This window comes from Panthera uncia (assembly GCF_023721935.1).
Source record: "Panthera uncia isolate 11264 chromosome A1 unlocalized genomic scaffold, Puncia_PCG_1.0 HiC_scaffold_17, whole genome shotgun sequence".
NCBI lineage: Eukaryota > Metazoa > Chordata > Mammalia > Carnivora > Felidae > Panthera > Panthera uncia.
This window is the reverse complement of record NW_026057577.1, coordinates 116203603-116227772: the sequence shown is the minus strand read 5'-3', so window position 1 is coordinate 116227772 and position 24170 is coordinate 116203603. Positions and strand designations below refer to the sequence as shown.

The 24170-nt window shown below is 37.1% G+C and overlaps 1 protein-coding gene across 1 annotated transcript; it reads right to left on the bottom strand.

Moving 5' to 3' along the window:
• Positions 1-1876: 1876 nt before the first annotated feature.
• EMB (embigin) lies at positions 1877-21965 on the bottom strand (the record flags this gene model as incomplete). Its single annotated transcript, XM_049648913.1, has 7 exons — positions 1877-7086; positions 7674-7728; positions 8586-8619; positions 9643-9922; positions 12318-12445; positions 21436-21524; positions 21757-21965. Coding segments are annotated over 7 exons (813 nt in total), but the record flags the coding sequence as incomplete, so codon positions are not given.
• Between the last annotated feature and the right edge of the window lie 2205 nt (positions 21966-24170).

The following is a 24170-nucleotide window of genomic DNA, read 5'->3' as shown; positions in this document are numbered from 1 at the left end:
TTCTTTCTTTCATGGATTGTTTTTTTGATGTCATGCCTATACTCGCTTATACCAAGCCCTAGGTTCCAAAGATATTATTTTACTTTTTCTGCTAAAGGATTTATAGGTTATTTTTTTTTCATTCTATCACTTTTTTTTTTGTTTTGTTTTAAATTGTAATAAGGGGCACCTAGTTGGCTCAGCCGTTAAGTGTCTGAGTCTTGGTTTCAGCTCAGGTCATGATCTCACAATTCATGAGTTCAAGCCTCGTGCCGGGCTCTGTGCTGACAGTGCAGAGCCTTGCTTGGGATTCTCTCTCTCTCTCACTCCCTATCTGCCCTCCCCCACTCATGTGTGCACTCTTTTCCAAAATAAATAAAACTCTTAAAAAATTGTAATAAAATTACCATAAAGAATATTTGCCACCTTAACCATGTTTAAATGTACAGTTCAGTAGCATTAAGTATATTAACATTGTTGTAAAACAGATCTCCAGAAGTTTTCATCTTGTAGGACTGAAACTCTATACCCACTAAATAGCTCCCCCTTTCCCTCTCCCAGCAGGAGCTAACCAGCTCAAGGCACACTTTTTTGTTGGGCTCTCTTGAGAAGGATGAATTGTTTTACCAAACTTCCCATGAGTATAATGAAAGGGGAAAAAATCAGTTTTTTCTATTGAAAATTGAAAATATATATATATTTTTAAAAATGTTTATTTACTTTGAGAGAGAGAAAGAGAGAGCAGGAGAGGGGCAGAGAGAGAGGGAGAAGGAGAGGGAGGGAGGGAGAGAGAGAGAGAGAGAGAGAGAGAGAGAGAGAGGTAGAGAGAATTCCAAGAAGGCTCCATGCCAATGAGGAGCTCCATCACAGAAACTGTGAGATCATGACCAGTTGGTTGTGGAACTTAACCAACTGAGCCACCCAGGTGCCCAAAAATATATTTTCTAATACTCACTTAAATCCTTAATTTGGAGGAAATTTTATTGAATTTAATTGCATATTAAGTACACTCTTTGAGTTATATGCAACAAAAAGCTGTCTTTAAACATTCCAATATAGACATTTTCTGTGCTATTTACATAAATCAGAAAGGCATTAATGGAAATTTAGACACGTATGCTAAAAAAAGAGAAAATATTAAAATTATTAGGAAATATGTCATCATAAATCCATGGTCCTTGATTTAAAAAAAAAAAAGTAAAGTTTATGGTCAAATTTTTATCTTAAGAGATACAAAAGCTGTTAATATAATCATATTTTGTGATATTTTTGTGCCATTAAATAACATTATAGTTAATTACATATGTAATATGTCTAATATTTCCATTTATCAAATAAAACATAGAAAAATGAGAATTTGTGCTTTCCCTGAAGTACAGTACAAATTAAATAGCAAAATCAATTTTTGTGAGCAAAAGTTCTGAACCATAATAGATAACACACCAAAATAATATAAGATTTTAACCAATATCCTGTAAACAAGTTTTCCTAGCATTTTCTTATTTGGAAAATGAGAGAGTAAGAAACATAGATGTTCCAAGTTAATCACGTGATTAAAAGTAATTTTGACAATGCTATTCATGAGTAATCTTCACCGATTTTGTAAGTAAATTTTATTATAAAAGCATAATGAGGCATTCCTGATTCACTGACAATCACGGATATTATTATGATACATTAATCACGAAGATAAGCAGATCCAAAGAATTGCCCAATTCATTTCACAGGTTATCAAAAACATGACTTTCTTTTCCAACATCTCTCACAACTGTGAATCATACTTTTGAATTATAATAAATTTTAATCACATTACCTTTGGAAAGTAATAAATCTTTAAACTTACTAAATTGTCTCATAATAGGTATTTGTCTATAGTGACTCTCACCTGGCATTTTCTAAAGATAGTTCTTTCCCTGACCTTGAATTTATCACTCAAACTTGCTATACATGTTACTGCTATGCCTAGGCTAGAATATCCATAAAGTACTTAGTTCTTCCCTGCAGACGAAAAATGTGACCATACAGGTCCATTTTCTGTCTGTTGTCCTGGTGAAATGATACATATGCTTTCTTTCATTCTCAGTGTTTGGATGATAAAGCTAATGTTCACACTAACTACTGAGGAGTAAAAATAGGGGGAGGTGGGAAGAAGGACTCTCCAAAGGAACAGAAGGGTCATGATTCCCCAGCACCACTCATAGGGACACAGCACAGATCCTATAAGCCTTGAGGATAAGATTGTGGAACTTCTTTAACTGACCATCTGAGAAAATAAAATTTTTTTTAAAAGATACTTGATATAGATAATAGCCTCATTTTCTAAGACGCATGTAAGTAGGGGCTAAAGATGTTCAACATGGTTGTTAAACGAAGACTCCTGAGAAGGACTCCTTGAATTTCCATCCCAGCTCCAAACACCGTCTCCCCAGGTTTTGGGTTTCTCATCTCTAATACAGCAAATGGTAATATTTCCTGTAGCATAAGGATGTGATGTAGGGATTCAAGGAGGCAACACATGTCAAAGCATTCAGCACAGTGCCTGTCACATGCTAAGCACTCGACAAATGTCAGGTTTTATTATTTAATGAAATTTATATATTCTTAATGAGGAACTCAATTTGGCATCTAATTGACCATCTAGATTCAGTGCAAATACATTCCTAAAGACCACAGAATTGAACATAGGCAGTTTCAGTTTTCTTTTTCTCTGGATAGGATAGAGTCAAAGTTAATTAATCAGAATCAAAGTAGATATTATGTAAATATGTATAATTTAAGATTCCAACATAATTGAGTCATTCATCTATTTTTCATTCATCCAATAAATATTAACTCAGAGCATGCTTTAAGTAGGTCACTGTGCCTTTTTTTTAAATGTTTATTATTTATTTTTGAGAGAGAGAGAGAGAGAGCGAGCCTGAGTGGGGGAGGGGCAGAGAGAGAGGGAGACACAGAATCCGAAGCAGGCTCCAGGCTCTGAGCTGTCAGCACAGAGCCCGATGCAGAACTGTGAGATCATGACCTGAGCCGAAGTTGGACACTTAACCGATTGAGCCACCCAGGCACACCTGTGCCTTTTAACTAATACTGCAACACATACTTGAACTCACTCCCACCTGAAGATGAACAAGGGTAATAGGGAGTAAGTCCCCTAATTCACTGACTGCATAGCCTTTTTCAATTAGAAAAGTGCATTTTCTGTAAGGAAGTATAGTAAATATTCAGTAACCGTCTTGTATAAATCTATTTAAATGCCTCAAAGATGAAGACCTAGGGAATAAGTGAGCGGAACTGACATTTTTTTTCTTTCATGAATTTGATTAAAGACAAATCTTCAGTGATCAAAACCAAACAATGAAACCTTTCTTTAAAAATTTTTATTTAAGATAAAATTTTGAATGGGATTCCGAGATACTCTAAAGTACTATAAGGTATTGGTGGGGAAGAGAAATGAGAAATGAGGTGGGGGGGGCGGGGGCGGGGGACACTACAGCACCATGCAAAGGCTATAATTGCTAAAGTTGTTTATATTTAAATTCAATACATTATCTCATTAAAATAAAAGATAAAAATAGGGTTAATATTCCAACTGTCCATGAAAAATAGAGGACAATAGGAATTTTAAATAAATTGAAGAAGGCATACCTTGTATAGCAGTTTAGGAATCAGAGCTCTCTTCACTCACTAGATATTAATACATTATGAAAATCTGATGACGCTTTTGACTCTATTAGTGTGTAGTTTTCAAAGTAATAGAAGCAAACAATGACTCAAAACCTTGTTTATCTCTGTTAAAATAATGTGTTTTAATTCTGATGTCACAATTTAGATTGTTCTAAAAATAACTACAAATTTATGAAACTTGATTTTTACTGATACATTTACCTATTCAACACACATTTTGTGACATCTCTAATGCACCCTCTCTGTGGTAGGTTAGGTACAGGACACAGGAAGAAGACAGATGTTACAGGGTAATAAACACAAAGAAATGTGGAGTTATTTGATGAAATAACATGGTATATATTCCACTGGGTGTGAAAGATCTACCAGGAAATAACATCAGATTAAAATTTTGAAAGCTAAACTCGGGCCAGTCCATGGAAGGAGCACAGGGTGGGGGACAGCATTCTGCACCGGGTCTCTGCATATCAAGGCTAAATCAAGACACTGGGGAGAGATTAGCAACTTGGAAAACTGCAGTATTAAGAAATGGGCACCTGGGTGCTCAGTCGGTGGAGTCTCCGACTCTGAATTTCGGCTCAGGTCATGATCCCACAGTTTGTGAGTTCAAGCCCTGTGTAGGGCTCTGCGCTGGGATTCTCTCTCTCCCTTCCTCTCTGCCACTCCCCTGCACACACAGGTGCGTGAGCACATGCTCTCTTTCTCTCCAAATAAACTTAAAAAAATAAATAAAAGGAATATCAAAGGTGAGTCTGCAGAATGGAAGCTGCCATATTAAGTTAGCATAGCGAGATCTGTGTTTTAGAAAGATGATTCGGGCAGCAGTACAAAAAATGGACTAACAGAAGATGAGACAGAAGAAGGAAAGCCAAGCCCTTGCTACTGCAGTGGTGAGGGTGGGGTGGGGAAGGCAATGGGTGGATTAGTGAACTACTGAGAAGGGTAAAGAAACAGATTCATTAATAATGAGTATTAGTTAATAGAGGAGAAGAAAATGTCATAATGAGCTCTGGGTTTTGGCCTGAGTACCTAGATGCTGAGAAAAAAGAGACAGATACAATGGGGGAGAAGATTTACATTAGAGCATAAACTGAATATGAAAGTATCTGGGAATTTTAAGACATCATTAAATGTACTTATTCTGCAAAACCCTGTTAGCTGGAAAGATTAATAGAACTTCCCAACATGTCTAATATATAAACATAGAGCAGTTTTCCTACGTCAGCTTTTCTGCTTGCTTAGAATTTTCAGCCAATTTACAATTGGTTATTATGAGTTAATCCATCTATCTTCCACATGAGGTTAGTTAATGGAAGCCTTCCATTTTTAATCTAAGAGTCTGAAGTAATTTTCCAGAAGTTCTTCCAGAGAGGATCTAAAAAGCCAAAACTCAACTTTAATTTTCTGAGTACTTTTTCTGCTTAAAGTCACTGAAATGAATTGCCTTTGCTAGGAAAAATAGCAAGCATTGACCCTTAAAAATTCAACTTACTATTTAAACATTTCAGATTACCAAGGGGCAGCAATTTTTCTTGCTTGAAAAATATCTTAGCCTAAATAGTGTTGCAAAACGTAAGGATGCATACTGCCTATGAGCTACAAATTGTTTTGTATATGCCAATCATAAATACACCATTTTGAATTGTACTTAGTCAAATAATAGGTCTCATTTTTCACTGAATTCAAATTGTTTATATTAATTAAGTGACCTGATTGGTTGTCTGCCATCATATAGATACCATCCAAGAGAATTTTATCAAATACTGAATTAAACCAAAACAATGCAAGGCTTATGGCTCTGAGACTAAGAACGAAATAAAATCTGCCATTACTTAAGGGATATCTAGTTCAATAAAACGTGTATGTGTAGTTAACATGCTTTACACAAAATACTCTGCAACAAAACAATGAGCAGCTTCTAAGTCATGACTTTATGTGTATTACTCCTATTAGTAATACTTTTAACATTAGTTAAGATGCCATATAAACTCCAATTTTCATTAACACAATTTTATTATTTTCTCAGCCAGGACACAATGTAAATTTCTAGAAGTTATTATTATTATTATTATTATTATTATTACAAATCACTGAACTCCTCTTCTCCAAATGTGAGTCTCCTAGTCACCAGAAATCATGGGTTTCTTGTCACCGTCCCAACTCTTCCCTCTTGGCTTCTGCTTGTTCTGATGGCTGCTATACTGGACCCACCAGCACTAGGGACACTGAGGCTTCACATCATCATCTTCAACACAGTCTAGTGTCCTGCAGTATGATTTTAATAGTCCACTCAAAGCCACTGACAATTTTTCATGATCTATTTCATTTGATTTAGTTAAAGTGATTTTATGAAATATTTCAGTTATACACACCAACGGAACCATTCTAATTTTGAAGAAAAGTCTACGGCATTTACAACAACAGAGAAGAAATACTTTAGTACCTCTGGGTTTCAAACAAAGGAATCGTGACTAGAAAGCACTAGCAAAGCCTTTTTAGATATTTAGCTACCCATGAGTATCAGGGCACCAGGCACCAAGTCAAAGATACCAGGAAACCATGAACCACAGAAGCAGTGCTTCTACAGAACCCTGTCGCAGTGCTATATTATGACTATATGGACCTATAGCCTACAGCATCAGCCCAGGTGTAACTTATGAAATCCCAAACCCATGGCATTTAAAAAATGCTCCGCATAAAGACTAAGAGTCACTTTTGCCTGCTGTCTGAAAGCAGTGGAGAGGAGTGAAACAAAGGTCGGGAAATGGGCTTTTTTTGTGGTGATGGGAGATTTGGGGCAAGTATATGGTTATATTTCCTTGCCTTAAACTGCTATTTGTGGAGGAAAAGTATGTTTTTCTTGTGGCGATTGTGAATTGTTAGCAAAGGCAGAAAGTATTCATTTCCTAGTGAAGATGGTTTTTTTCCAGTGTGACAGAGGACGAACCTTACATGAAAATTATTACAAATATTTCTATACGTAGTAAGCATGATTAGAAAAAAACAACTTTTTAAGGCAAATGGCGAAGATTTTCTCTTTAATGAATTCTTTGGTTATAAACAGGTCTTGAATGACATTAGTTCTGTGTAGTATTAACTGGTTTTGCTGGTATCTGTTCTGTGCATCCTTTGATGACCAGGATGAAATTAATTATCCTAGGTTATAGCTCATAGAACATATTTAATATAATTTACCTTGCTTTAATGTAAAAATAACTGCAGACTGAAAATATATCTTTAGATCCCACATACATATATTATTACAAAGCTACTGCTGAGCAATATATTGCATAAACTTTTCATCCTTTTAAAAATAAAAATTCAGATGTTCTTAATAGGAAGCATAAATAAAGCTGAAATACAAACTGCACATGTTCCCATGACTCTTGACACGATGTTTCGCTCTCAATGGCTCACAGATTCCTGAGTTAAATAAAGCATAATGAAACATAATTAGCATGTCCTAATCATTCTAGAACTACTTATCACTCTAGCAAAGCAAAAAGTGCTAGCAAGGAGTGATCCAAACCACTGCCAAAACCAACAGTATCCATCCTAAATACTGTGGAAAAAATGTTGATGAACTATGAAAATTTGGATTCTAATCAGTAAAGAAAATAAGCTAATATGGATTTGTTCATAGCACCAAATATATGGCAGTATATGAGAATAAAAGAGGAAGATCCAGAAAACCTATGATAGAAAAAAAAAAAACAAGACTATATGAAAAGTAGTAAAAGGAACTAGCTAACCCATGGTGATATATATATATATATACACACAGTGCAATAGATTTACTTTTAGGTTTGTTGCTACATGTTCTATGGTAGAAAAAAGATGTCATTTATTCTTGCAGAACTATAAATTTTCTTCTATAATATTGTAAACAAGCATATTCAAGCACATAGTAAATGATTAGGTTTGTATGAAACTAAAAAGAGTAGCTGGAATAAGAGTCTGTGTATATGAATTTTTCCTTTTATTTGGAATATCCTTTGGAAGTAACTTACATTTTTTCTGTGCCTGGGGGCATTATTTTCTACACCATTGGTATCGTCTGATTTCCTGTATAGAAAACAAAAAAGAAAACCGCTAGATATTTACATTACATCAAATCAAGTCAGTACACCATCTATACCGTGGCCATCAGGTTAAAATGTGAAAGGTCAATACAGACAATTCATTTTTCCCAAAAATGTTTTACTCATAATGTTGATTTTGTTTTTATACCATTGCTTAGAGAAGAACTATTGCCATAGATGACCGTAACCAAGTCCTGTTTATTTTATGCAGAGGGAGAACTGCTTCTCGCCCAACATGAGTGAGGACTTGGGTATATGACTGTAACTTGTGTGCTGTTTTGAGACCTGCAAGATAACAGCCAATCAGAATCCGAAGCAGGCTCCAGGCTCTGAGCTGTCAGCACACAGCCCGATGCGGGGCTCCAACTCACAAACTGTGAGATCATGACCCAAGCTGAAGTCGGACGCTTAACTGACTGAGCCACCCAGGCGCCCCCTGAGCAATTGTATTTTTAAGGAGCATCCTAAGTAACCAAAGATATAGCCAAGTTTGAGAAATACTACTTTACACAATAATACTTCCTTATGGTTATTGAACACCCCTGTGCATTAAAGCCTAGGCTAAGCATTTGGTCCAAAAGCCTTATACGGCAAATGCTATCATTAAAGCCATTTTGTTGAGGAGAAAACCGAAGCACAGAGAGGTAAAAGTGAGTGGTGGAGGGAGGAGGGGAGGCTCCCTTGCAGGCAAGCCTCCCCACAACACAGATGTGTACAGAAAATAACACCTGCATGATGTTACACTTGTGGGTTTTGTTTTTTCACCTGCAAACTTTTATATTCAATTTCATACTTGTCTGTATTTTACTCAAGTGAAAATCTGTAAAAAATAATACTTACAGCTGTTCAACTTGTTCAAATTCTTTCCCATCATCTGTGCAGCAAAAGAAGAATTTATTAAGATTGGTTTGTTATTCTTACGGATCACGTATGTTGAATTCAACTTTCCCCAAGTTAAAAATGCATTTGTGCAGTTTTCTCTCTTTGGAATGAAAGAGAGACATACCACACAAGACACTTCCATATCGATCATGTTCTCCCTTTTCCCTGCTCTCTAGACCTCAACTGCAATTTTTTTTAATTTTTATTTTATTTTTTTAAATGTTTTATTTATTCTTGAGAGAGAGAGACAGAGACAGAGCATGAGAGAGGGAGGGGCAGAGAGAGAGAAGGACACAGAATCTGAAGCAGGTTCCAGGCTCTGAGCTGTCAACACAGAGCCGGACGTGGGGCTTGAACTCACGAGCCGTGAATCATGACATGAGCCAAAGTCAGATGCTCAACTGACTGAGCCATCCAGGCGCTCCTCCTCCAATCTCTGATCAGGCATAGTCTAGTGTCTTGGATTTTCAAAATAGGGCTGACTAATTTGTAATTATTTAAGTTAACAAAAATTTAGTACAAAATCAGAAAAGTATATAGAATGTAAGATACATTTTCTTAGGGGACCATTGGCTTCTCAACCTGTAATCTGTAAGATACATGCTACAAAAATAGAAAACTGACCAGAAAATGTCTCTTTTATAAGAACTCCAGAATGTTTGATAAAATATTTTTGAAACGTGTTATCTAACTGAAAGACAGTCTTTGAGATCTTCTATGTTAAGCTACGAAGGGACTTACTAATATTCCAGTACCAAACCACATATCACCTAATTGGTATTTAGGTACCAGCAACACCAAAGAAAAAGGGGGAAAAAGTATATTTTCATACTAAAATATTTTAGGAAGTTGAAACAGAAAGTCTATCAGTATAAATTCATAGTACTTTCACCATTAATATTAACATAAATACCACTCCAAATAACAAAAGTTAGACATTTCCCCCAAACTCTAAAGCCACTATAATGTATTAAGTCATAACATGAGAAGATTACCCAAAAAAAAGAAATCTTACCTATGTGCTTCTTTTTCTTTTGGGTGTATGTTTCACAAAGCAGAATAACAGCCACTAAAATAGCAACCTCAACAACTATTCCAAGAAATGGTTTGAGCGGCACCAAGTAACTCAGCACCACAAGTTGAACGCGCTCTTCACTCTCGCCTAACTGGAATACTGCATGGCACCAGTAAGATCCCTGATTGTCCTCTGTAAGTTGCATTATCTTCAGCCTTGTTTCATTAGCATTTGTTCTATTGATCGCATACTTCTCGCTCATTTGAACATCAATAGGAACCTAACATGAGGAGACATTAAAAGCCATTCCTATCATATTGCATAAAAGATACACATCCTAAATAATCTAGTTTGAGCAAAAAGTGTAAGGCATAGTAACAGAGTCCAAGAGTTTGCTCTCCCAAAGGTAGCAAAGGAAAGGGATATTTTAAGTGCTAAGCACTCAGTCTTTGAAACTATAGTGTATAGGTGCTCGTGGGTAAATATCAGAATTAAAATTACACAAAAATTCCAGCCATCTGGGTTACATGTTCTAAGCCCTAACTAGCTGTTTAAAGTCCTTCCTCCCTCCCATACATCAAATCAACTATTGAACTTAATGAAGCTATTTTTTTTTAATTTGTTTTTTAACGTTTATTTATTTTTGAGACAGAGAGAGACAGAGCATGAACGGGGGAGGGTCACAGAGAGAGGGAGACACAGAATCTGAAACAGGCTCCAGGCTCTGAGCTGTCAGCACAGAGCCCGACGCGGGGCTCGAACCCACAGACCATGAGATCATGACCTGAGCCGAAGTCGGATGCTTAACTGACCGAGCCACCCAGGCGCCCCAATGAAGCTATTAAATCTGATCATTTGTATAAAGGAAGATCACTGGCCCCTGGCACCAGGAGGTCCTCAGACTGGAACTGAGGGTGAAATCTTCAGGCCTTTGAAGCTGACATAGAGGGAAGGGTAGAAATCCTCTGTGAGTCTGGTAAATGTGCTTGTCTGCACACCTTCTGTCTTCTCATATCTGAATTTCTTTCTTTATCAGGCAAGGTGGCTTCTGGGATTCACTGGACTTTCCCCAGCCTCTAAAGAGCCATACGAAACTGCTGTGGAGCTGATTTATTTAACCCGTTTAAATTAAAATTTATTCTCAGACCATTTGATGCCTTTACTGCACTATCACTCAACTGCCCTGCTTGATAAGTGCTAATCTGCATACAAATATTCTTAGAGGTTATCTGATAAAGAATTGTCTGTGAGTTTATTATTTGCACCCCCCACCCCGCCAAAATTTTAGCAACCTGGCTCCCTGTGCACAGAGCTGCCTGTGACGTTCAAATGAAACCCTCTCTAACTTAGAACTGATGAATCACAGTAATGCATGTTTAACAGGCACCCCGGATGATTCTGATGCAGATGATTTGTCTACATTTTGAAAAAGAACACTTGACTTAAAGTTTTGACCTGCACCCTCTTCCTTACACTTTCCTCACATCCTAATATGACCCAAGCTGAGGACCAAATTGAGAGAAAATTACGATAGCAAATGAAGAGAGGCACGGACTACATCCTGAGAGTTTAATATCATCAGATTTAGGTTATTTTTTCCCTAGTATCCCATATACATAAATAAATCAGGCTATCTATTTCAAGTACTACAATTGATACTTATCTTTATAAATTTACATACTTAAAAAAATATTTACACACACAAAAGGATTGCCTTTCCTAATCACCAATGAGAAGATAAGCAGAAATGTGACTGGTTTAAATTTACTCCTAAGTGACTTGGAGCTTTCTCTGAAAAATCAAACCCATAACAGAATCAGACACTCTCCCTTTTAAGCCCTTCCTCTGGTTCTCTTCAACAGTCTATGGCAGTATCAATTTTGTCTAAGAAGGAATTTAGTATTTCATTGTAAGGTCTACACTGTCTCATGCTGTCCCTCCTAGAATTACAGCTTGTTTTAATTTCACTGTTCACTAGTAGCAGAGTAATAGACGGTGTTCCCCTGGAGGACAATGTGCTAAATTTCCTTGCTCTTAGAGGCTATTTGGGAGGAAGAAAAAGAGTGAGAAATGATTTTTTGAATGCTCATGTTTTTCTTATTATCAGCTCTTTGAACAGCCATTAATTCTTTAACAGGAACGTAAAGTCTTTGGCTTCCCTTAGGACTCTGGAAGGCCAAGAAAGGCCAATGACACTCCCAAGACCTAAGTTTCAGTTACCAAATTTTTATTCTTTTCTCAAATGGCGCCACTGTGTTGCATTCTATCACAAATGTTTCCAGAGACAGAAGCTGAAAAAGAAAACTGTCTACTTTTTCTAGATACTTTCATGGGATGATAAGAGAAGAGAATCTTTTTGTTAGGGTCATTTCTAAACTCATCAACTAAAAGCGAATTATAACTTCCTTTCAAAAAAATGAAATTAAGTCGCTAAATCTAAGAAACAAAGTACCAGTTAATGAAACATTAAGAGTATCTTCAGATGTAAAATGTAATATGCTAAAAACATTCAATGACAACGGCATTTATCACTGTTCTTCTTCATGAATATATTAAATAGTAAGATAATAGAAGTACAAATGGTCCTAGAAATTCTGATTCTGCTGGTAATCTTATTATTTATGAAATAAAAGTTTCCATTTTGTTTTCTTCAGATCAAAGAAATACGATCTTACCTGTACACTCCCATTACTATGGTACCAGGTCCAATGTAAAGGAGAGCAATGTTGACATTTACACATCAAGACAGTTGAATCCCCCACGTAAGTGATCAATGGTTTGTTTTTTCCATGAATCTCAGGGACTAAGAAATATTTAGAAAAACATGTTACTGAAAGAGTTTGAATAAGGAAACTCATTCAAGTTGAGGACAAATTCTCCTTTCTTTCATTTTCTCATTAATATAATTTGCTTTATGTAATTTTAGCTTCATACAACATGAAACCATTTATTTTTTAATTGGAGCACAGATGACACACAATATTACATTAGCTTCAGGTGTACATCACACAGTGATCAGATAAGTCTATATGTTATGCTTACCACATGTGTAGTTACCATCTAACACCATGCAACACTATTACAGTATCATAGACTATATTCCCTATGCTGGACCTTTCATTCCACGCCGAAACTGGAATCCTGTACCTCCTACTTCCCTTTACCCATTTTGCCCATTTTCCCCACCACGCCCCACCCCTCTGGCAACCGCCAGTTTGATGTCCCTATTTATGACTCTTTTTCTGTTTTTGTCTGTTTGTTTTGTAGGACAAATTTCCTAAGAAATTTACTACTCACCGGTAACAGAATCAAAGTGAACACTGAATTTAGAAAAATTAAGTTTTAAGTATGTGAATGACTTGGTAAAGAAAATTAAAACAAAAGAACATAAGCAAAGCAATAAAAAGACAGCCACCAGCTCCATGGTGGAATCAGTTTCTTCTTATTGACCTCAAAGGATATATTATGGAATATACTTACACTAGAGATGTAGACTGATCAACAAAGATTACTTTTATTTATTTATTTTTTCTTTTAGTCATTTGAGCAGATTTTTGGTTTTGTGTTGTTCTTCCCTTTTTTGTTTGGCAACAGAAAGTATAAAAGATAACTGGGCACTTGCTGGATGTATGAATTGTAAAGATGAGGAAGGGGAAGATAATTAGTAATGACTAGGAAAGAAATTCTAACTTGTATAATCGCCAGGGAAATGGTAAAAATAGGTTGGAGAATAGGTTTTCTTTATAGAATCTGTCCTAGGTGATTAATGTTACAATGATGGGTGTGGGGAGTCTTCTTTATTCCTCATTGTTTAAATTGTGCCTAAATACAATTGTGCATATCACCCTCTCCTTCATCAAGACTGCTGACCAGCAGAGTGTTGAATGAGGCACTGCTAATAAAAAAGAGATGCAAATAAGAGGAACATATGTCACCCATGACAGTATAAATGCTTTAAGTAATCATAAGAAATGTAACTGAGCAATCTACAAATCAATGGTTCTCAAGCTCCTCAAAACTAAGGAAACATGTTTTTATGAAACTGAATGGTCTACAATTTTACATTAAACAAAGATGTGAACTGCCAATCTGAATTTATAATCACCCACTGATAGTATATGAAAACCTAGTAAGGTTCCACTAGGGTGCTCCTGAGAGAGGAGAGAGGTGAGTATATATGACTATCTTGATTGAAGACATCCCAGCCAGAGAAGATACTCTGTGCATTCCTTTGACTGAGACCACTAGTGTCCCACACTCCTTATTGGTCACCATTAGGCTGAGGGATATTTAGTTAATATGTAGTTAGTATGTGTGCATTTCAAAGGTCAAGTCATTAAGTGTTTGAAGGAAGTCAGCCCAATGTGACAATGATGTGACAAAGAATTGATTTGGGTGCAGGAAATACATACATTAAAATTACAGTTTCAGTGTTACTACTGTTGAGGACGTAGGTAGGACATACCTATCCTGCAGTGTTGTCGTAGAGGATTAAGTATGGGATCATAAAACATTAAGTACTTGGTACAGAGTAAACACCACAAACTTTTGATCATGGACTAGCTCTGCTTTTCTTAACCGATCCTTCTTACAAGTTGTAATGCTCATGGCCTTACTACATAGTGTCATTAGCCAGCTTACTAGGATAGATTATCATTATGTGCGAGGATGATTTCTAGGTCATGTAGTCGTTTTGGACAGAGAAGAAATAAGACTTAGAATAAAAAAAGAAAACTGGAAATTCATCTGAATATATCTCAGAACTGTAGGGACCTGTAAAAACACTCCAAAATGGGGGAAAGCCTCCAAGCTGAGTCCTTGATGGACCACCCAGCCCATGTGAGAAAGGACATTATCAAAGTAAAATAATGAAAAATTCAAGGGATGAATTCACAGGAAACAAGACCCAAAAGAATGTAGAAACAGTAGCTTTGAGATGTGGGTGATGGCACCAATCCATCCTTTAATAACATACATTAAACAACTTAGTGAAGCTGTAAAACAAATTCTACTGCTTGACACACACATTCAAGTACTTGGTGAAAGCAGTTAAATAAGATTTTGTTTGTATAAAGATTACAATTTCATGGGCAGAAAACATGAATAGACACTTCTCTAAAGAAGACATCCGGATGGCCAACAGGCACATGAAAAGATGTTCAACGTCGCTCCTTATCAGGGAAATACAAATCAAAACCACACTCAGATACCACCTCACGCCAGTCAGAGTGGCCAAAATGAAGAAATCAGGAGACTATAGATGCTGGAGAGGATGTGGAGAAACAGGAACCCTCTTGCACTGTTGGTGGGAATGCAAATTGGTGCAGCCGCTCTGGAAAGCAGTGTGGAGGTTCCTCAGAAAATTAAAAATAGACCTACCCTATGACCCAGCAATAGCACTGCTAGGAATTTATCCAAGGGATACAGGAGTACTGATGCATAGGGGCACCTGTACCCCAATATTTATAGCGGCACTCTCAACAATAGCCAAATTATGGAAAGAGCCTAAATGTCCATCAACTGATGAATGGATAAAGAAATTGTGGTTTATATACACAATGGAATACTACGTGGCAATGAGAAAAAATGAAATATGGCCTTTTGTAGCAACATGGATGGAACTGGAGAGTGTGATGCTAAGTGAAATAAGCCATACAGAGAAAGACAGATACCATATGGTTTCACTCTTATGTGGATCCTGAGAAACATAACAGAAACCCATGGGGAGGGGAAGGAAAAAAAAGAAAAAAAAAAAAAAAAAAAAGAGGTTAGAGGGGGAGAGAGCCAAAGCATAAGAGACTGTTAAAAACTGAGAACAAACTGAGGGTTGATGGGGGGTGGGAGGGAGGGCAGGGTGGGTGATGGGTATTGAGGAGGGCACCTTTTGGGATGAGCACTGGGTGTTGTATGGAAACCAATTTGACAGTAAATTTCATATATTAAAAAATAAAAAAATAAAAAATAAAAAAAAAGATTACAATTTCAGTATAAATTAAAACAATTAAATCAGAGTGCCTCATTACTGTTCCTTTGAATGAAATTAGTTGAAAGTTAAGAAGTTAAAAAGAAAATCTTGTCAGGGTGCCTGGGTGGCTCAGTCAGTTAAGCGTCTGACTTCAGCTCAGGTCATGATCTCACGGTTCATGGGTTCGAGTCCCACATCAGGCTCTGTGCTGACAGCTCAGAGCCTGAAGCCTGCTTCGGATTCTATGTCTCCCTCTCTCTCCACTCCCCCTCCCCCCGCCCCTCTCTCTCTCTCAAAAATAAATAAACATTAAAAAAAAGAAAACAAAAGAAAAAGAAAGAAAGAAAATTTGTTTCCAGACCTATGTAGTATACGGAGCAGAAAGAATATATGGAATAATTTTACATACTACATATAATCTAAGAACAAAAAGAAAAGGGCCCATCTACCACACACTAGTTTTCACAAGAAAAAGCAGAATAAAGTAACTAATACTTTAACATAATCTATGACCTAAATTTTTAAATCACAGAATAATTGCTGTCCATGTGCCTTTTTAAAAATAAAAGTAGAGTGTGTCCCTTGCATAAGTGTTCTGTCCTATTAAGTCAAACCACTTTTGTTCAGTGTCCTAAGTCTGTGGCTACCCGCCCCCCCCCCCCCCGGGCTCATTCGTAGACCTGGAGAGCCCACTGTAATGTAGGAAAATAACCAATATAGGAAAACTGGAAGCAACTCTAGGATCTAAGAGGATAGATTGACCATCTGTCCTGATATTAACATGCCTGTATTCTAATTCTTGAGAAGACCATACTTTTCAGTGTCAAGATGTTACAGGCCTACATTATGCTGAACCATAGGACATTTTGTTCTGTTTTGTTTTTCTTATGGTAGATCCAGCTTCCTCACTGGACACTGGAGTTGGTGGCTATAGAAACCTGGACTGAAGCCCCTGGTGACCTCAACAGAGGTTCCCTTCTCCCATCCAGCCCTCCAGCTTCCCAGTCCTAAAGAGGAGGATTATCCTGTATTGGTCGTGGTCCAGGGCACTGATCAGGCCCTGTTCTTCAGGGATAGAAATTTGGAGGTATAAATACCATAGCCTCACACTCAGCATGTTTTTTTCCAGCTCAGGAGGGTATATACTCTTGTCTTGGTAGTAAAGACCAAATGGACCTTGGGCTGAGAGGGAATATATGGCTCTGCTTTAGTTGAAGGTCAGTACAATCTAATTGAGAAAAGAGAAGCCTTCCATGTGGCATAGGCTTCCAAGAATTTCAGCAAGGTTTGTGGCCAAGACTGGCCAATAACAAACTGTTACTTTGCTTGACCATCCCTTTTTTGCGTATATTTTCTTATTTGAGATTTTGCTGTGAGAAGGAATGACTGGACCTAGTGAGAATGAAGTTATTTGTGGGCCTTCTGACAAAACACGATCTATCAATTCAAGATCACTTCCTAATCATACTTCATCCCAGTATGTCCAACACCTGGTGTGGCTTTATTCTTAAATGAAGTATGAGAACACAGAAGCTCTTGGAAAGATCAACCCTCCTTCAGGTGAGGCCTCAACTAAAGACTTATAAATGAAGCAGAGATTTGAGCTTGGCTAAAATAAGGATTCTTTTCGGAAGCCACGAGGCTCCTTCCAAACCTCAGATGAAGCAGAGCCACACTTCTTGAGTTCCACATGAAAAAGTACAACATGTATATATCTGGCACTGTTTTTCAGTAGTGCAGCTCTGTCATAGTTACTTCTAGAGCTAGGCTAGGCTCGCCTCGAAACAAACACTGCTTTGAAGGCAGACTTTGAAACCAGTTGTGTTGGCCACAAGTCAAGGGCACAGTTTCTGCTTTCCTTGTGTGTTGATCTCCTATCCCAGATACCTTTCCTGGTTCTCAATCTCAGCATGATTCTTTCTGGAAATTCATTAGGACATGCTTTATTGGGAAAATCCGTGTTGAAATAAGATCAAAATATTGAAATCTACCTGTAAGCTAAGAATCAAAAGTGGAAGAAAGGCAAAATTTGGGGGAAGAAACATGGCAGAAAAACACTGTTTTTCAGTAGGCCTCTAAGAGGCACAGGGTTGGAAAGCATGACTGGTAGCTGAAAGGGGATTTTCAAGAAAATCTGGGATATTTTATGAGGTTTGGGTGAGGAACATACAGCTCTCCTGCTAAATCATTCCAATGAAATGCTAAGATCAGGGTACAGACAGCAGACAACTAACTGCAGTGACTTAGTGATGCTACAGGGAAACAAAAGCAAAATTCTATTTTCTTTTCATCTCCTCTGTTTTCTTGACTATCCCCTAGACTCATGACCAAGAGGACATGAACCACTGCTCTGCTATGCTTTATATGGCTGATAACAGCAGTATGGATCTAAATAATAAAATGCACTATGGTCAGGAAACATGAATTTGTTTGAACTTCTCCAGAGGTCACAGTTGGTTGTGGGCTGCTACTTATGTTTGGAAATATTTATGCAAAGAAGGACAGTGATACAGTAGTCGAATGTGTTCTGTTGACCTTCTGAAACTTTGGATAAAGCAGGACAGGTGAGAGTCTTGGGAATGGAAGAATCCCAAGTTTGAAGATGGCAAAATTGCTAATTCAAACTCATGTCTAATAAGATGCAGTCTGGGATGTACCTGGTGACAGTAAAAGCTCAATGGAGTTGTAAGGTGAGAGATTTATATTTGCATATTCATGGACTAGAAAAAAATCAGCTTGTGTCATTTTGGGCTCAAAGACATTAAGGTATTATCAAATTAGGAAAAAGATCCTTTTCCATAGTTGAAGATAGCTAACTAGACTTCAACACCAGGGTTTGAAGCTGAAGTTCCAACTGACTCTATTATGCTACTCTTCCATACTTTGACTCCTTGGAAACTTCCTAGTAAAGGCAGATGGCCACTCCAAGACAGGTTGTGCAGTACTTGGTACTATCAAAATCTCACCATGACTTCTAAAAAGTTCTATGTGCTATTACTTGTCCTTCACCAACCAAATTTCTGCATCTTTCTACTACGAGATTTTAACATTGATGAATATCGTAGAAGTTTTCAGCAACTATGTCGGAATACTTGACCCACTGCCGAGGAACACCATAGCCCAGCATTCATTCATCTTTCTTGAGGGAAAAGTAACCACTGACATATTAGCACTTGCAAGCTTCCACGATGACTTTGCTCTCTCGCCTGTGCCGGCATCAACAGCCAAACACACAAAGTTTGCTTTATACTAATCAGTGATGTTGAAGCCTTTTTACAGTCTTGTGGTAATAAACCAACCTGCTCCCATAAAGGCCAAAGCAGGGATTTTGTGGATGAACTGTTCTGAGGACTCAGGCTCATACCCTATAGTTGACTCATATAGTCAAGAGCAGAATGCGTTTTTTGGCTGGATTTAAAATAGAGGATAAAAAAGCCTTTTCAACCACACTCAGCTGTAGCATTGCTAAGGAAAAATAACCCTTCTTCTTAGGAAGAACCACAAACAAGCCATGTGGAGACATAATATAGTAGGATATTTATAAAAATATGTATCTTACAGATCTAACTACATAATAACTAATATGAATGAATTATTCTGCAGATGCCTTGAAATTGTAATCAAATGCAATTTCTCCTCCAAGCAATATTCAATCTAGATGAATTAAAGGAAATTATTATTTTACCAAAGAAGATCTGGAAAGCCCAAACTTATTAATTTTCTAAATAACTTCAGGATACAGTAGATACTTAAAAGTTACATTAATGATAAGTGGACATTAAAGACCAAAACACTGAGCTAAACTACTTTAAGAATACTATAAAAAGAAAAAAATAGTAAATATTCAGTGGCTCTATGCATTCCTCAAGCATTTGATTTCAAACCTAGGCCCTGTGTTGGTGCTCCGGAGACCAGCCAGAATTAGCCTCGATATCACAAAATAGATATGGAATCCAGAGGCCTTCTCCAAGAACACTCAGCATTAAGTGTATTGGCACATTGAAAAGTAAAATGCTTCTGTTCATCTTCACATTAGAGGCAGGAGAAATCACTACTAAATAATAATTTAAGTAATTTATTATAAGAGAGCTGATAGGAAAAAGTATAATATATTCAATATTTAAATTCTGAACAGGCATTACTAGTACATATTTTTATTTATTTTATTTTATTTTTTTAATGTTTATTTATTTTTGAGAGAGAAAGAAAGAGACAGAGTGAGAGTGGGGGAGAGACAGAAAGAGAGGGAGACACAGAATCTGAAGCAGGTTCCAGGCTCTGAGCACAAAGCCTGATGCGGGGCTCAAACTCACAAACCATGAGATCACGACCTGAGCTGAAGTCGGACGCTTAACCAACTGAGCTACCCAGGTGCCCCACTAGTACGTATTTTTAGAAAACAGTACTATTTAGGAGGGGGGGGGAAGCAATTTTTAAAACTGAATCTCCTGGAATCATTTTAAGCCCGAAGATTTGATGAGTATTTCCTCAAAACTATAGGATTTCTTTACACATTGAAGGGAGACTCAATAAAATGTTTACTAGGATTGTGTGTATGCGTATGTGTTTAATATTCTTTTAGCTCATTAGGAAGGAAGGAAGGGAAGAGGGGACTGGGTGAGGGGGAAGAGGAAGGAAAGACAAAGACAAGGGAAGGAAGGGAATAAGAGAAGGAAATGTATAGTGTATCTATCCTTTACCAAATTAAATTAAGCAAACAGAGGAAAAGAGGTTAAGAGAATGTCCATGATCAAATAATCAAAGGATGGTAATAGTTTCTGCCTTTGCAGAGACCAAATTGCATGAACACAAGGATTTATTACATTTACCGAGTAGGAACATTTACAAAACCAGATGAAGGAAACGAATCTGTGAGTATAGAGGGAATATAGGGAGGGATGTAGGAGCAAACCATCTTAAGTGAAGACAATACTGAAGCAGACCATTCTGCTATTGATGGGGCTTTGGAGATGGTATCCATATTTTGTCAGAACAGCTAGCCAGACTTCAAAATTTTCAGGAAAAGTAGAGAACAATTTCTCATGTACGCTGGGAAATTAATGTAAAGCAAAGCCCAAAATAGTGAATATGGCAACAGACCACATTTCCCAAATACCAGCATGGACATTGTGGTTCTCAAATCCATCACAAAATAGGGGTTTTTCATGACGATAATTATCCAACTCAAAGATCAGTCTTTATTATGAGATTGAGATCTTTAAGGTTTTGGTTTAATGATAGTAAAAGTAAAATACTCTGATTTTCCTTTGTTTGTACCACAGGAGAGTACTATGGATTGTATTCTGGAGTGTGTCCTTATTTGAGGAGACCAAAAACAGGCAACCCTTTGTGCATCTCCATATTATTTTTAAATGTTATGGATCCCTGAAACCCCTAAGTCCTGGAGCCACTGATAGATACATAACACCAGATCGCATTCTCACAGTCCAGGGGTGCAATAACAGATACCTAGAGGGATAGTATAAAAGCTCTGAGTTTAGTGGGCTAAGCAAATGAAAAAATAAATGAACTCAAGAGACTGTTATGACTTGCAAATAACCTGGCACCCCAATCTTTCAAACTAAAATTTGTGCTTTAATCTAGGGGAGGGAGGCTGGATGGCAAGTCGATTGGGAAACACAAAGTCTACCACTGGGAAGACTGGGAAGCTCCATTTTTAAGGTCACAACTTAGGATTCAGTGAAAAGCATATGATTTTCTCTCAGCTCATTATGTTTAGTGCTGTAATGATAACTTAAATATTTGGATATTTAGAATTTTAAAAATTTAATGCTGAAATTATCACTCTATAAATTATTAGTACTGACCTTTGAAGTTAAATGTACCTCTTTGTTCCTTTTCTCCTCCAAAGAAACAAGAATAGCTTCCCATTTGTTTGCTATTAATGATGGTAAACCTAAAGAGAATTTATTAATATAGACTTAGTTCTCAAAACACTTCTTGATCAAACTGAAAAAGACTTAGCATTCAGTCAAAATTCTAAAATAGAAACAGTCCCGTAAATATGCAAAATAGAACATTAGCATAACTTTCAAGAGACAGCAAAGGAAAGAATGCCCAGTCAGCAAAAATGTTAAGAAGTTAACAAATTTCATCTAGCCATGCAGGTTAAAATTTTATATACTTACATGTACTGGGCATACAGGATGCATCCTGTTGCATTGGTGAGATAATTCTCAAGTAGTTCATCACCTTTTTTCCAAGTCACATTTACTGAATTCACACCCCTAGATATTGTGATTTGGCATGTGAGTTCTATATTAGAAGGTCTTTCTAAAGTGATGTTTTTTTCCACCGGTACATTGGAATGTTCTATTAGCCACAAAAGAAAACCAAGAAAAAAAAAGTTGTAAAGTTACATTTAGGGGAGACCCAACATATATATATAGATAGATCTATATATCTATCTATCTATGTCTATATATATATATATATATATATATATATATATAGATAGATATAGATCTATCTATCTATCTATATATATATATATGTATATAAAGCAGTTTTAAGTAATCAATAACAATGCTCTATCAACCTTTTTTTAAAATGTTTACTTAGTTTTGAGAGAGAGAGAGAGACAGAGCATGAGTGGGGGAGGAGCAGAAAGAGAGGGAGACACAGAATCTGAAGCAGGCTCCAGGTTCTGAACTGTCAGCACAGAGCCCGATGTGGGGCTCAAACCCATGAACCGTGAGACCATGAAATGAGCCAAAGTCAGACGCAGACCGACTGAGCCACCCCGGTGCCTCAATAGTTTCTTAATGTAACATTCCTTTGAAGAATTATTCCTCTGTCAACATAGATTAGGTTCCCTATATTAATCTTTTTCATTGTCACAGCTGAAGAAAGGGTTTGTTACATTGACAGAATAGCAAAAGCCTAAGGCTATGATGTTAATCTTAAAATCTCTAGCCGACAAGGATATAGGGAATGAGCACTGTATAAAGGAGTGCCTTATGCTGATAGCACAGAAACAGTCCAACTGCAAAAACAAAGGAAACCTAAGGGAGAGAATGAAGTAACTGTTGGGACTCCTTTCAGGAATCATGTTCTTTGTAGTTCTGACAAGAATGTATCAGTATCCAGCAAATGAATGAAGAAACTCTAGAAATCTGACACAATGATGTTGCAGATCTGGGCATTTTGCATGAATTGCTGCAACCCTCCCCAACACACAATTATGTGTCCCTTGGGGAGGAACACCCCACTACCTAAGCTGTACTTTTGTCCCAAAATATAAAATAAAATAAAGGGGGAGAGGGTCCTGAAACGAAGTCTCTAGATCCATCTACCAGTTTACAGGAAATACAGAGGATGGGAAAAACATGTTAAACTGCACCCTGTGAAAGTGATCAACAAAATCTGGAGTGTGAGAAAACTCTACAAGACAAATGATCTGGTTTTGTCAACTGATAAATTAGAAAAGGGAAAGAAACGAACCTAAAAATAAAAAGATACTTTAAAAACACGCCTTTAGAAAAGGAACTAAAACCAACCTGTAATATTTAGGGATGTACACCTGCGTAATAACACAATTTTAAAAACCAAGGCTGTGACTGTATAAAAATCAGAGTAGTGCTGGTTACTCTTAAAGGGAAGTAAAGGGTTGTGTTTGTGGGAGGGCACTGCCTTATAGAAACATGTTTCTCAATCTCATGCTCAGTAGCGTGGTATCACTAAGAGCAGAACGCAGAGCCAAAAATGTGGAAAAGAAAAAAGAGAACCTAAGTAGCATAACACCACTTTTAATTCCACTTAAAACTTTACAGAAATGCTTCCTTAAGCAATGACCAGGTGCAAAGTTAGCACAGGTAGTGTGAAGTGCTTGGTGAGCACAAGCTTGAAATAACTGCTCTCGGAATTACAAGAGTGCTGAGTAAACAACAAAAACAAAAACAAAAACACCTAGGTATAAACAGATCTTAACAACATTCAGTTATACAGGGAAAAAAACTGAGTCAGACAAACTGAAGGAATTTACACGTTTTGGCTCATTTTCTGAGTGCACCAAAAATAAGACTAGGTACTAGTAAGCATGAGAAAATGTTTTAAGATTTTTTATATTCGGTCCTAAACTTCTATCTTCTGTTCCTCATTCGCCTTTAGCTCTGGGGTACCCTTAAAAGTTAGTCCTGTCTCTTGTCAAATGAAGAAATTTACTTCACTAGTCAATTTCATAAAGGAGTTCTCTACACAGTCTGTGCCTTCACCCAATATAGCATATTCTGGTATCTTATTACCACATTACAAAAAGTGCTTTACCATAGGTTAAAAATGGCCTTAATTGTTTAACCTGACTACCTCTTTTCACAGCTCATGTTTTATTTAATGTCTCCCAAGTATCAGCCATTGCCAGGGACTACATACGCCTTGAAATTCTCTTTCCCTTGCTTCTATTTCAGGATTTTAATACTTTGCTGGCCACACCAACTCCTCCAACCACCCATAAATGTGGTATCCCTTGGAACTTTGCTCTCTGGCCCCTTTCCTTTTCAATTTGACACTCCCATGTTGGATTCAACTATTATCTCTAATCTCC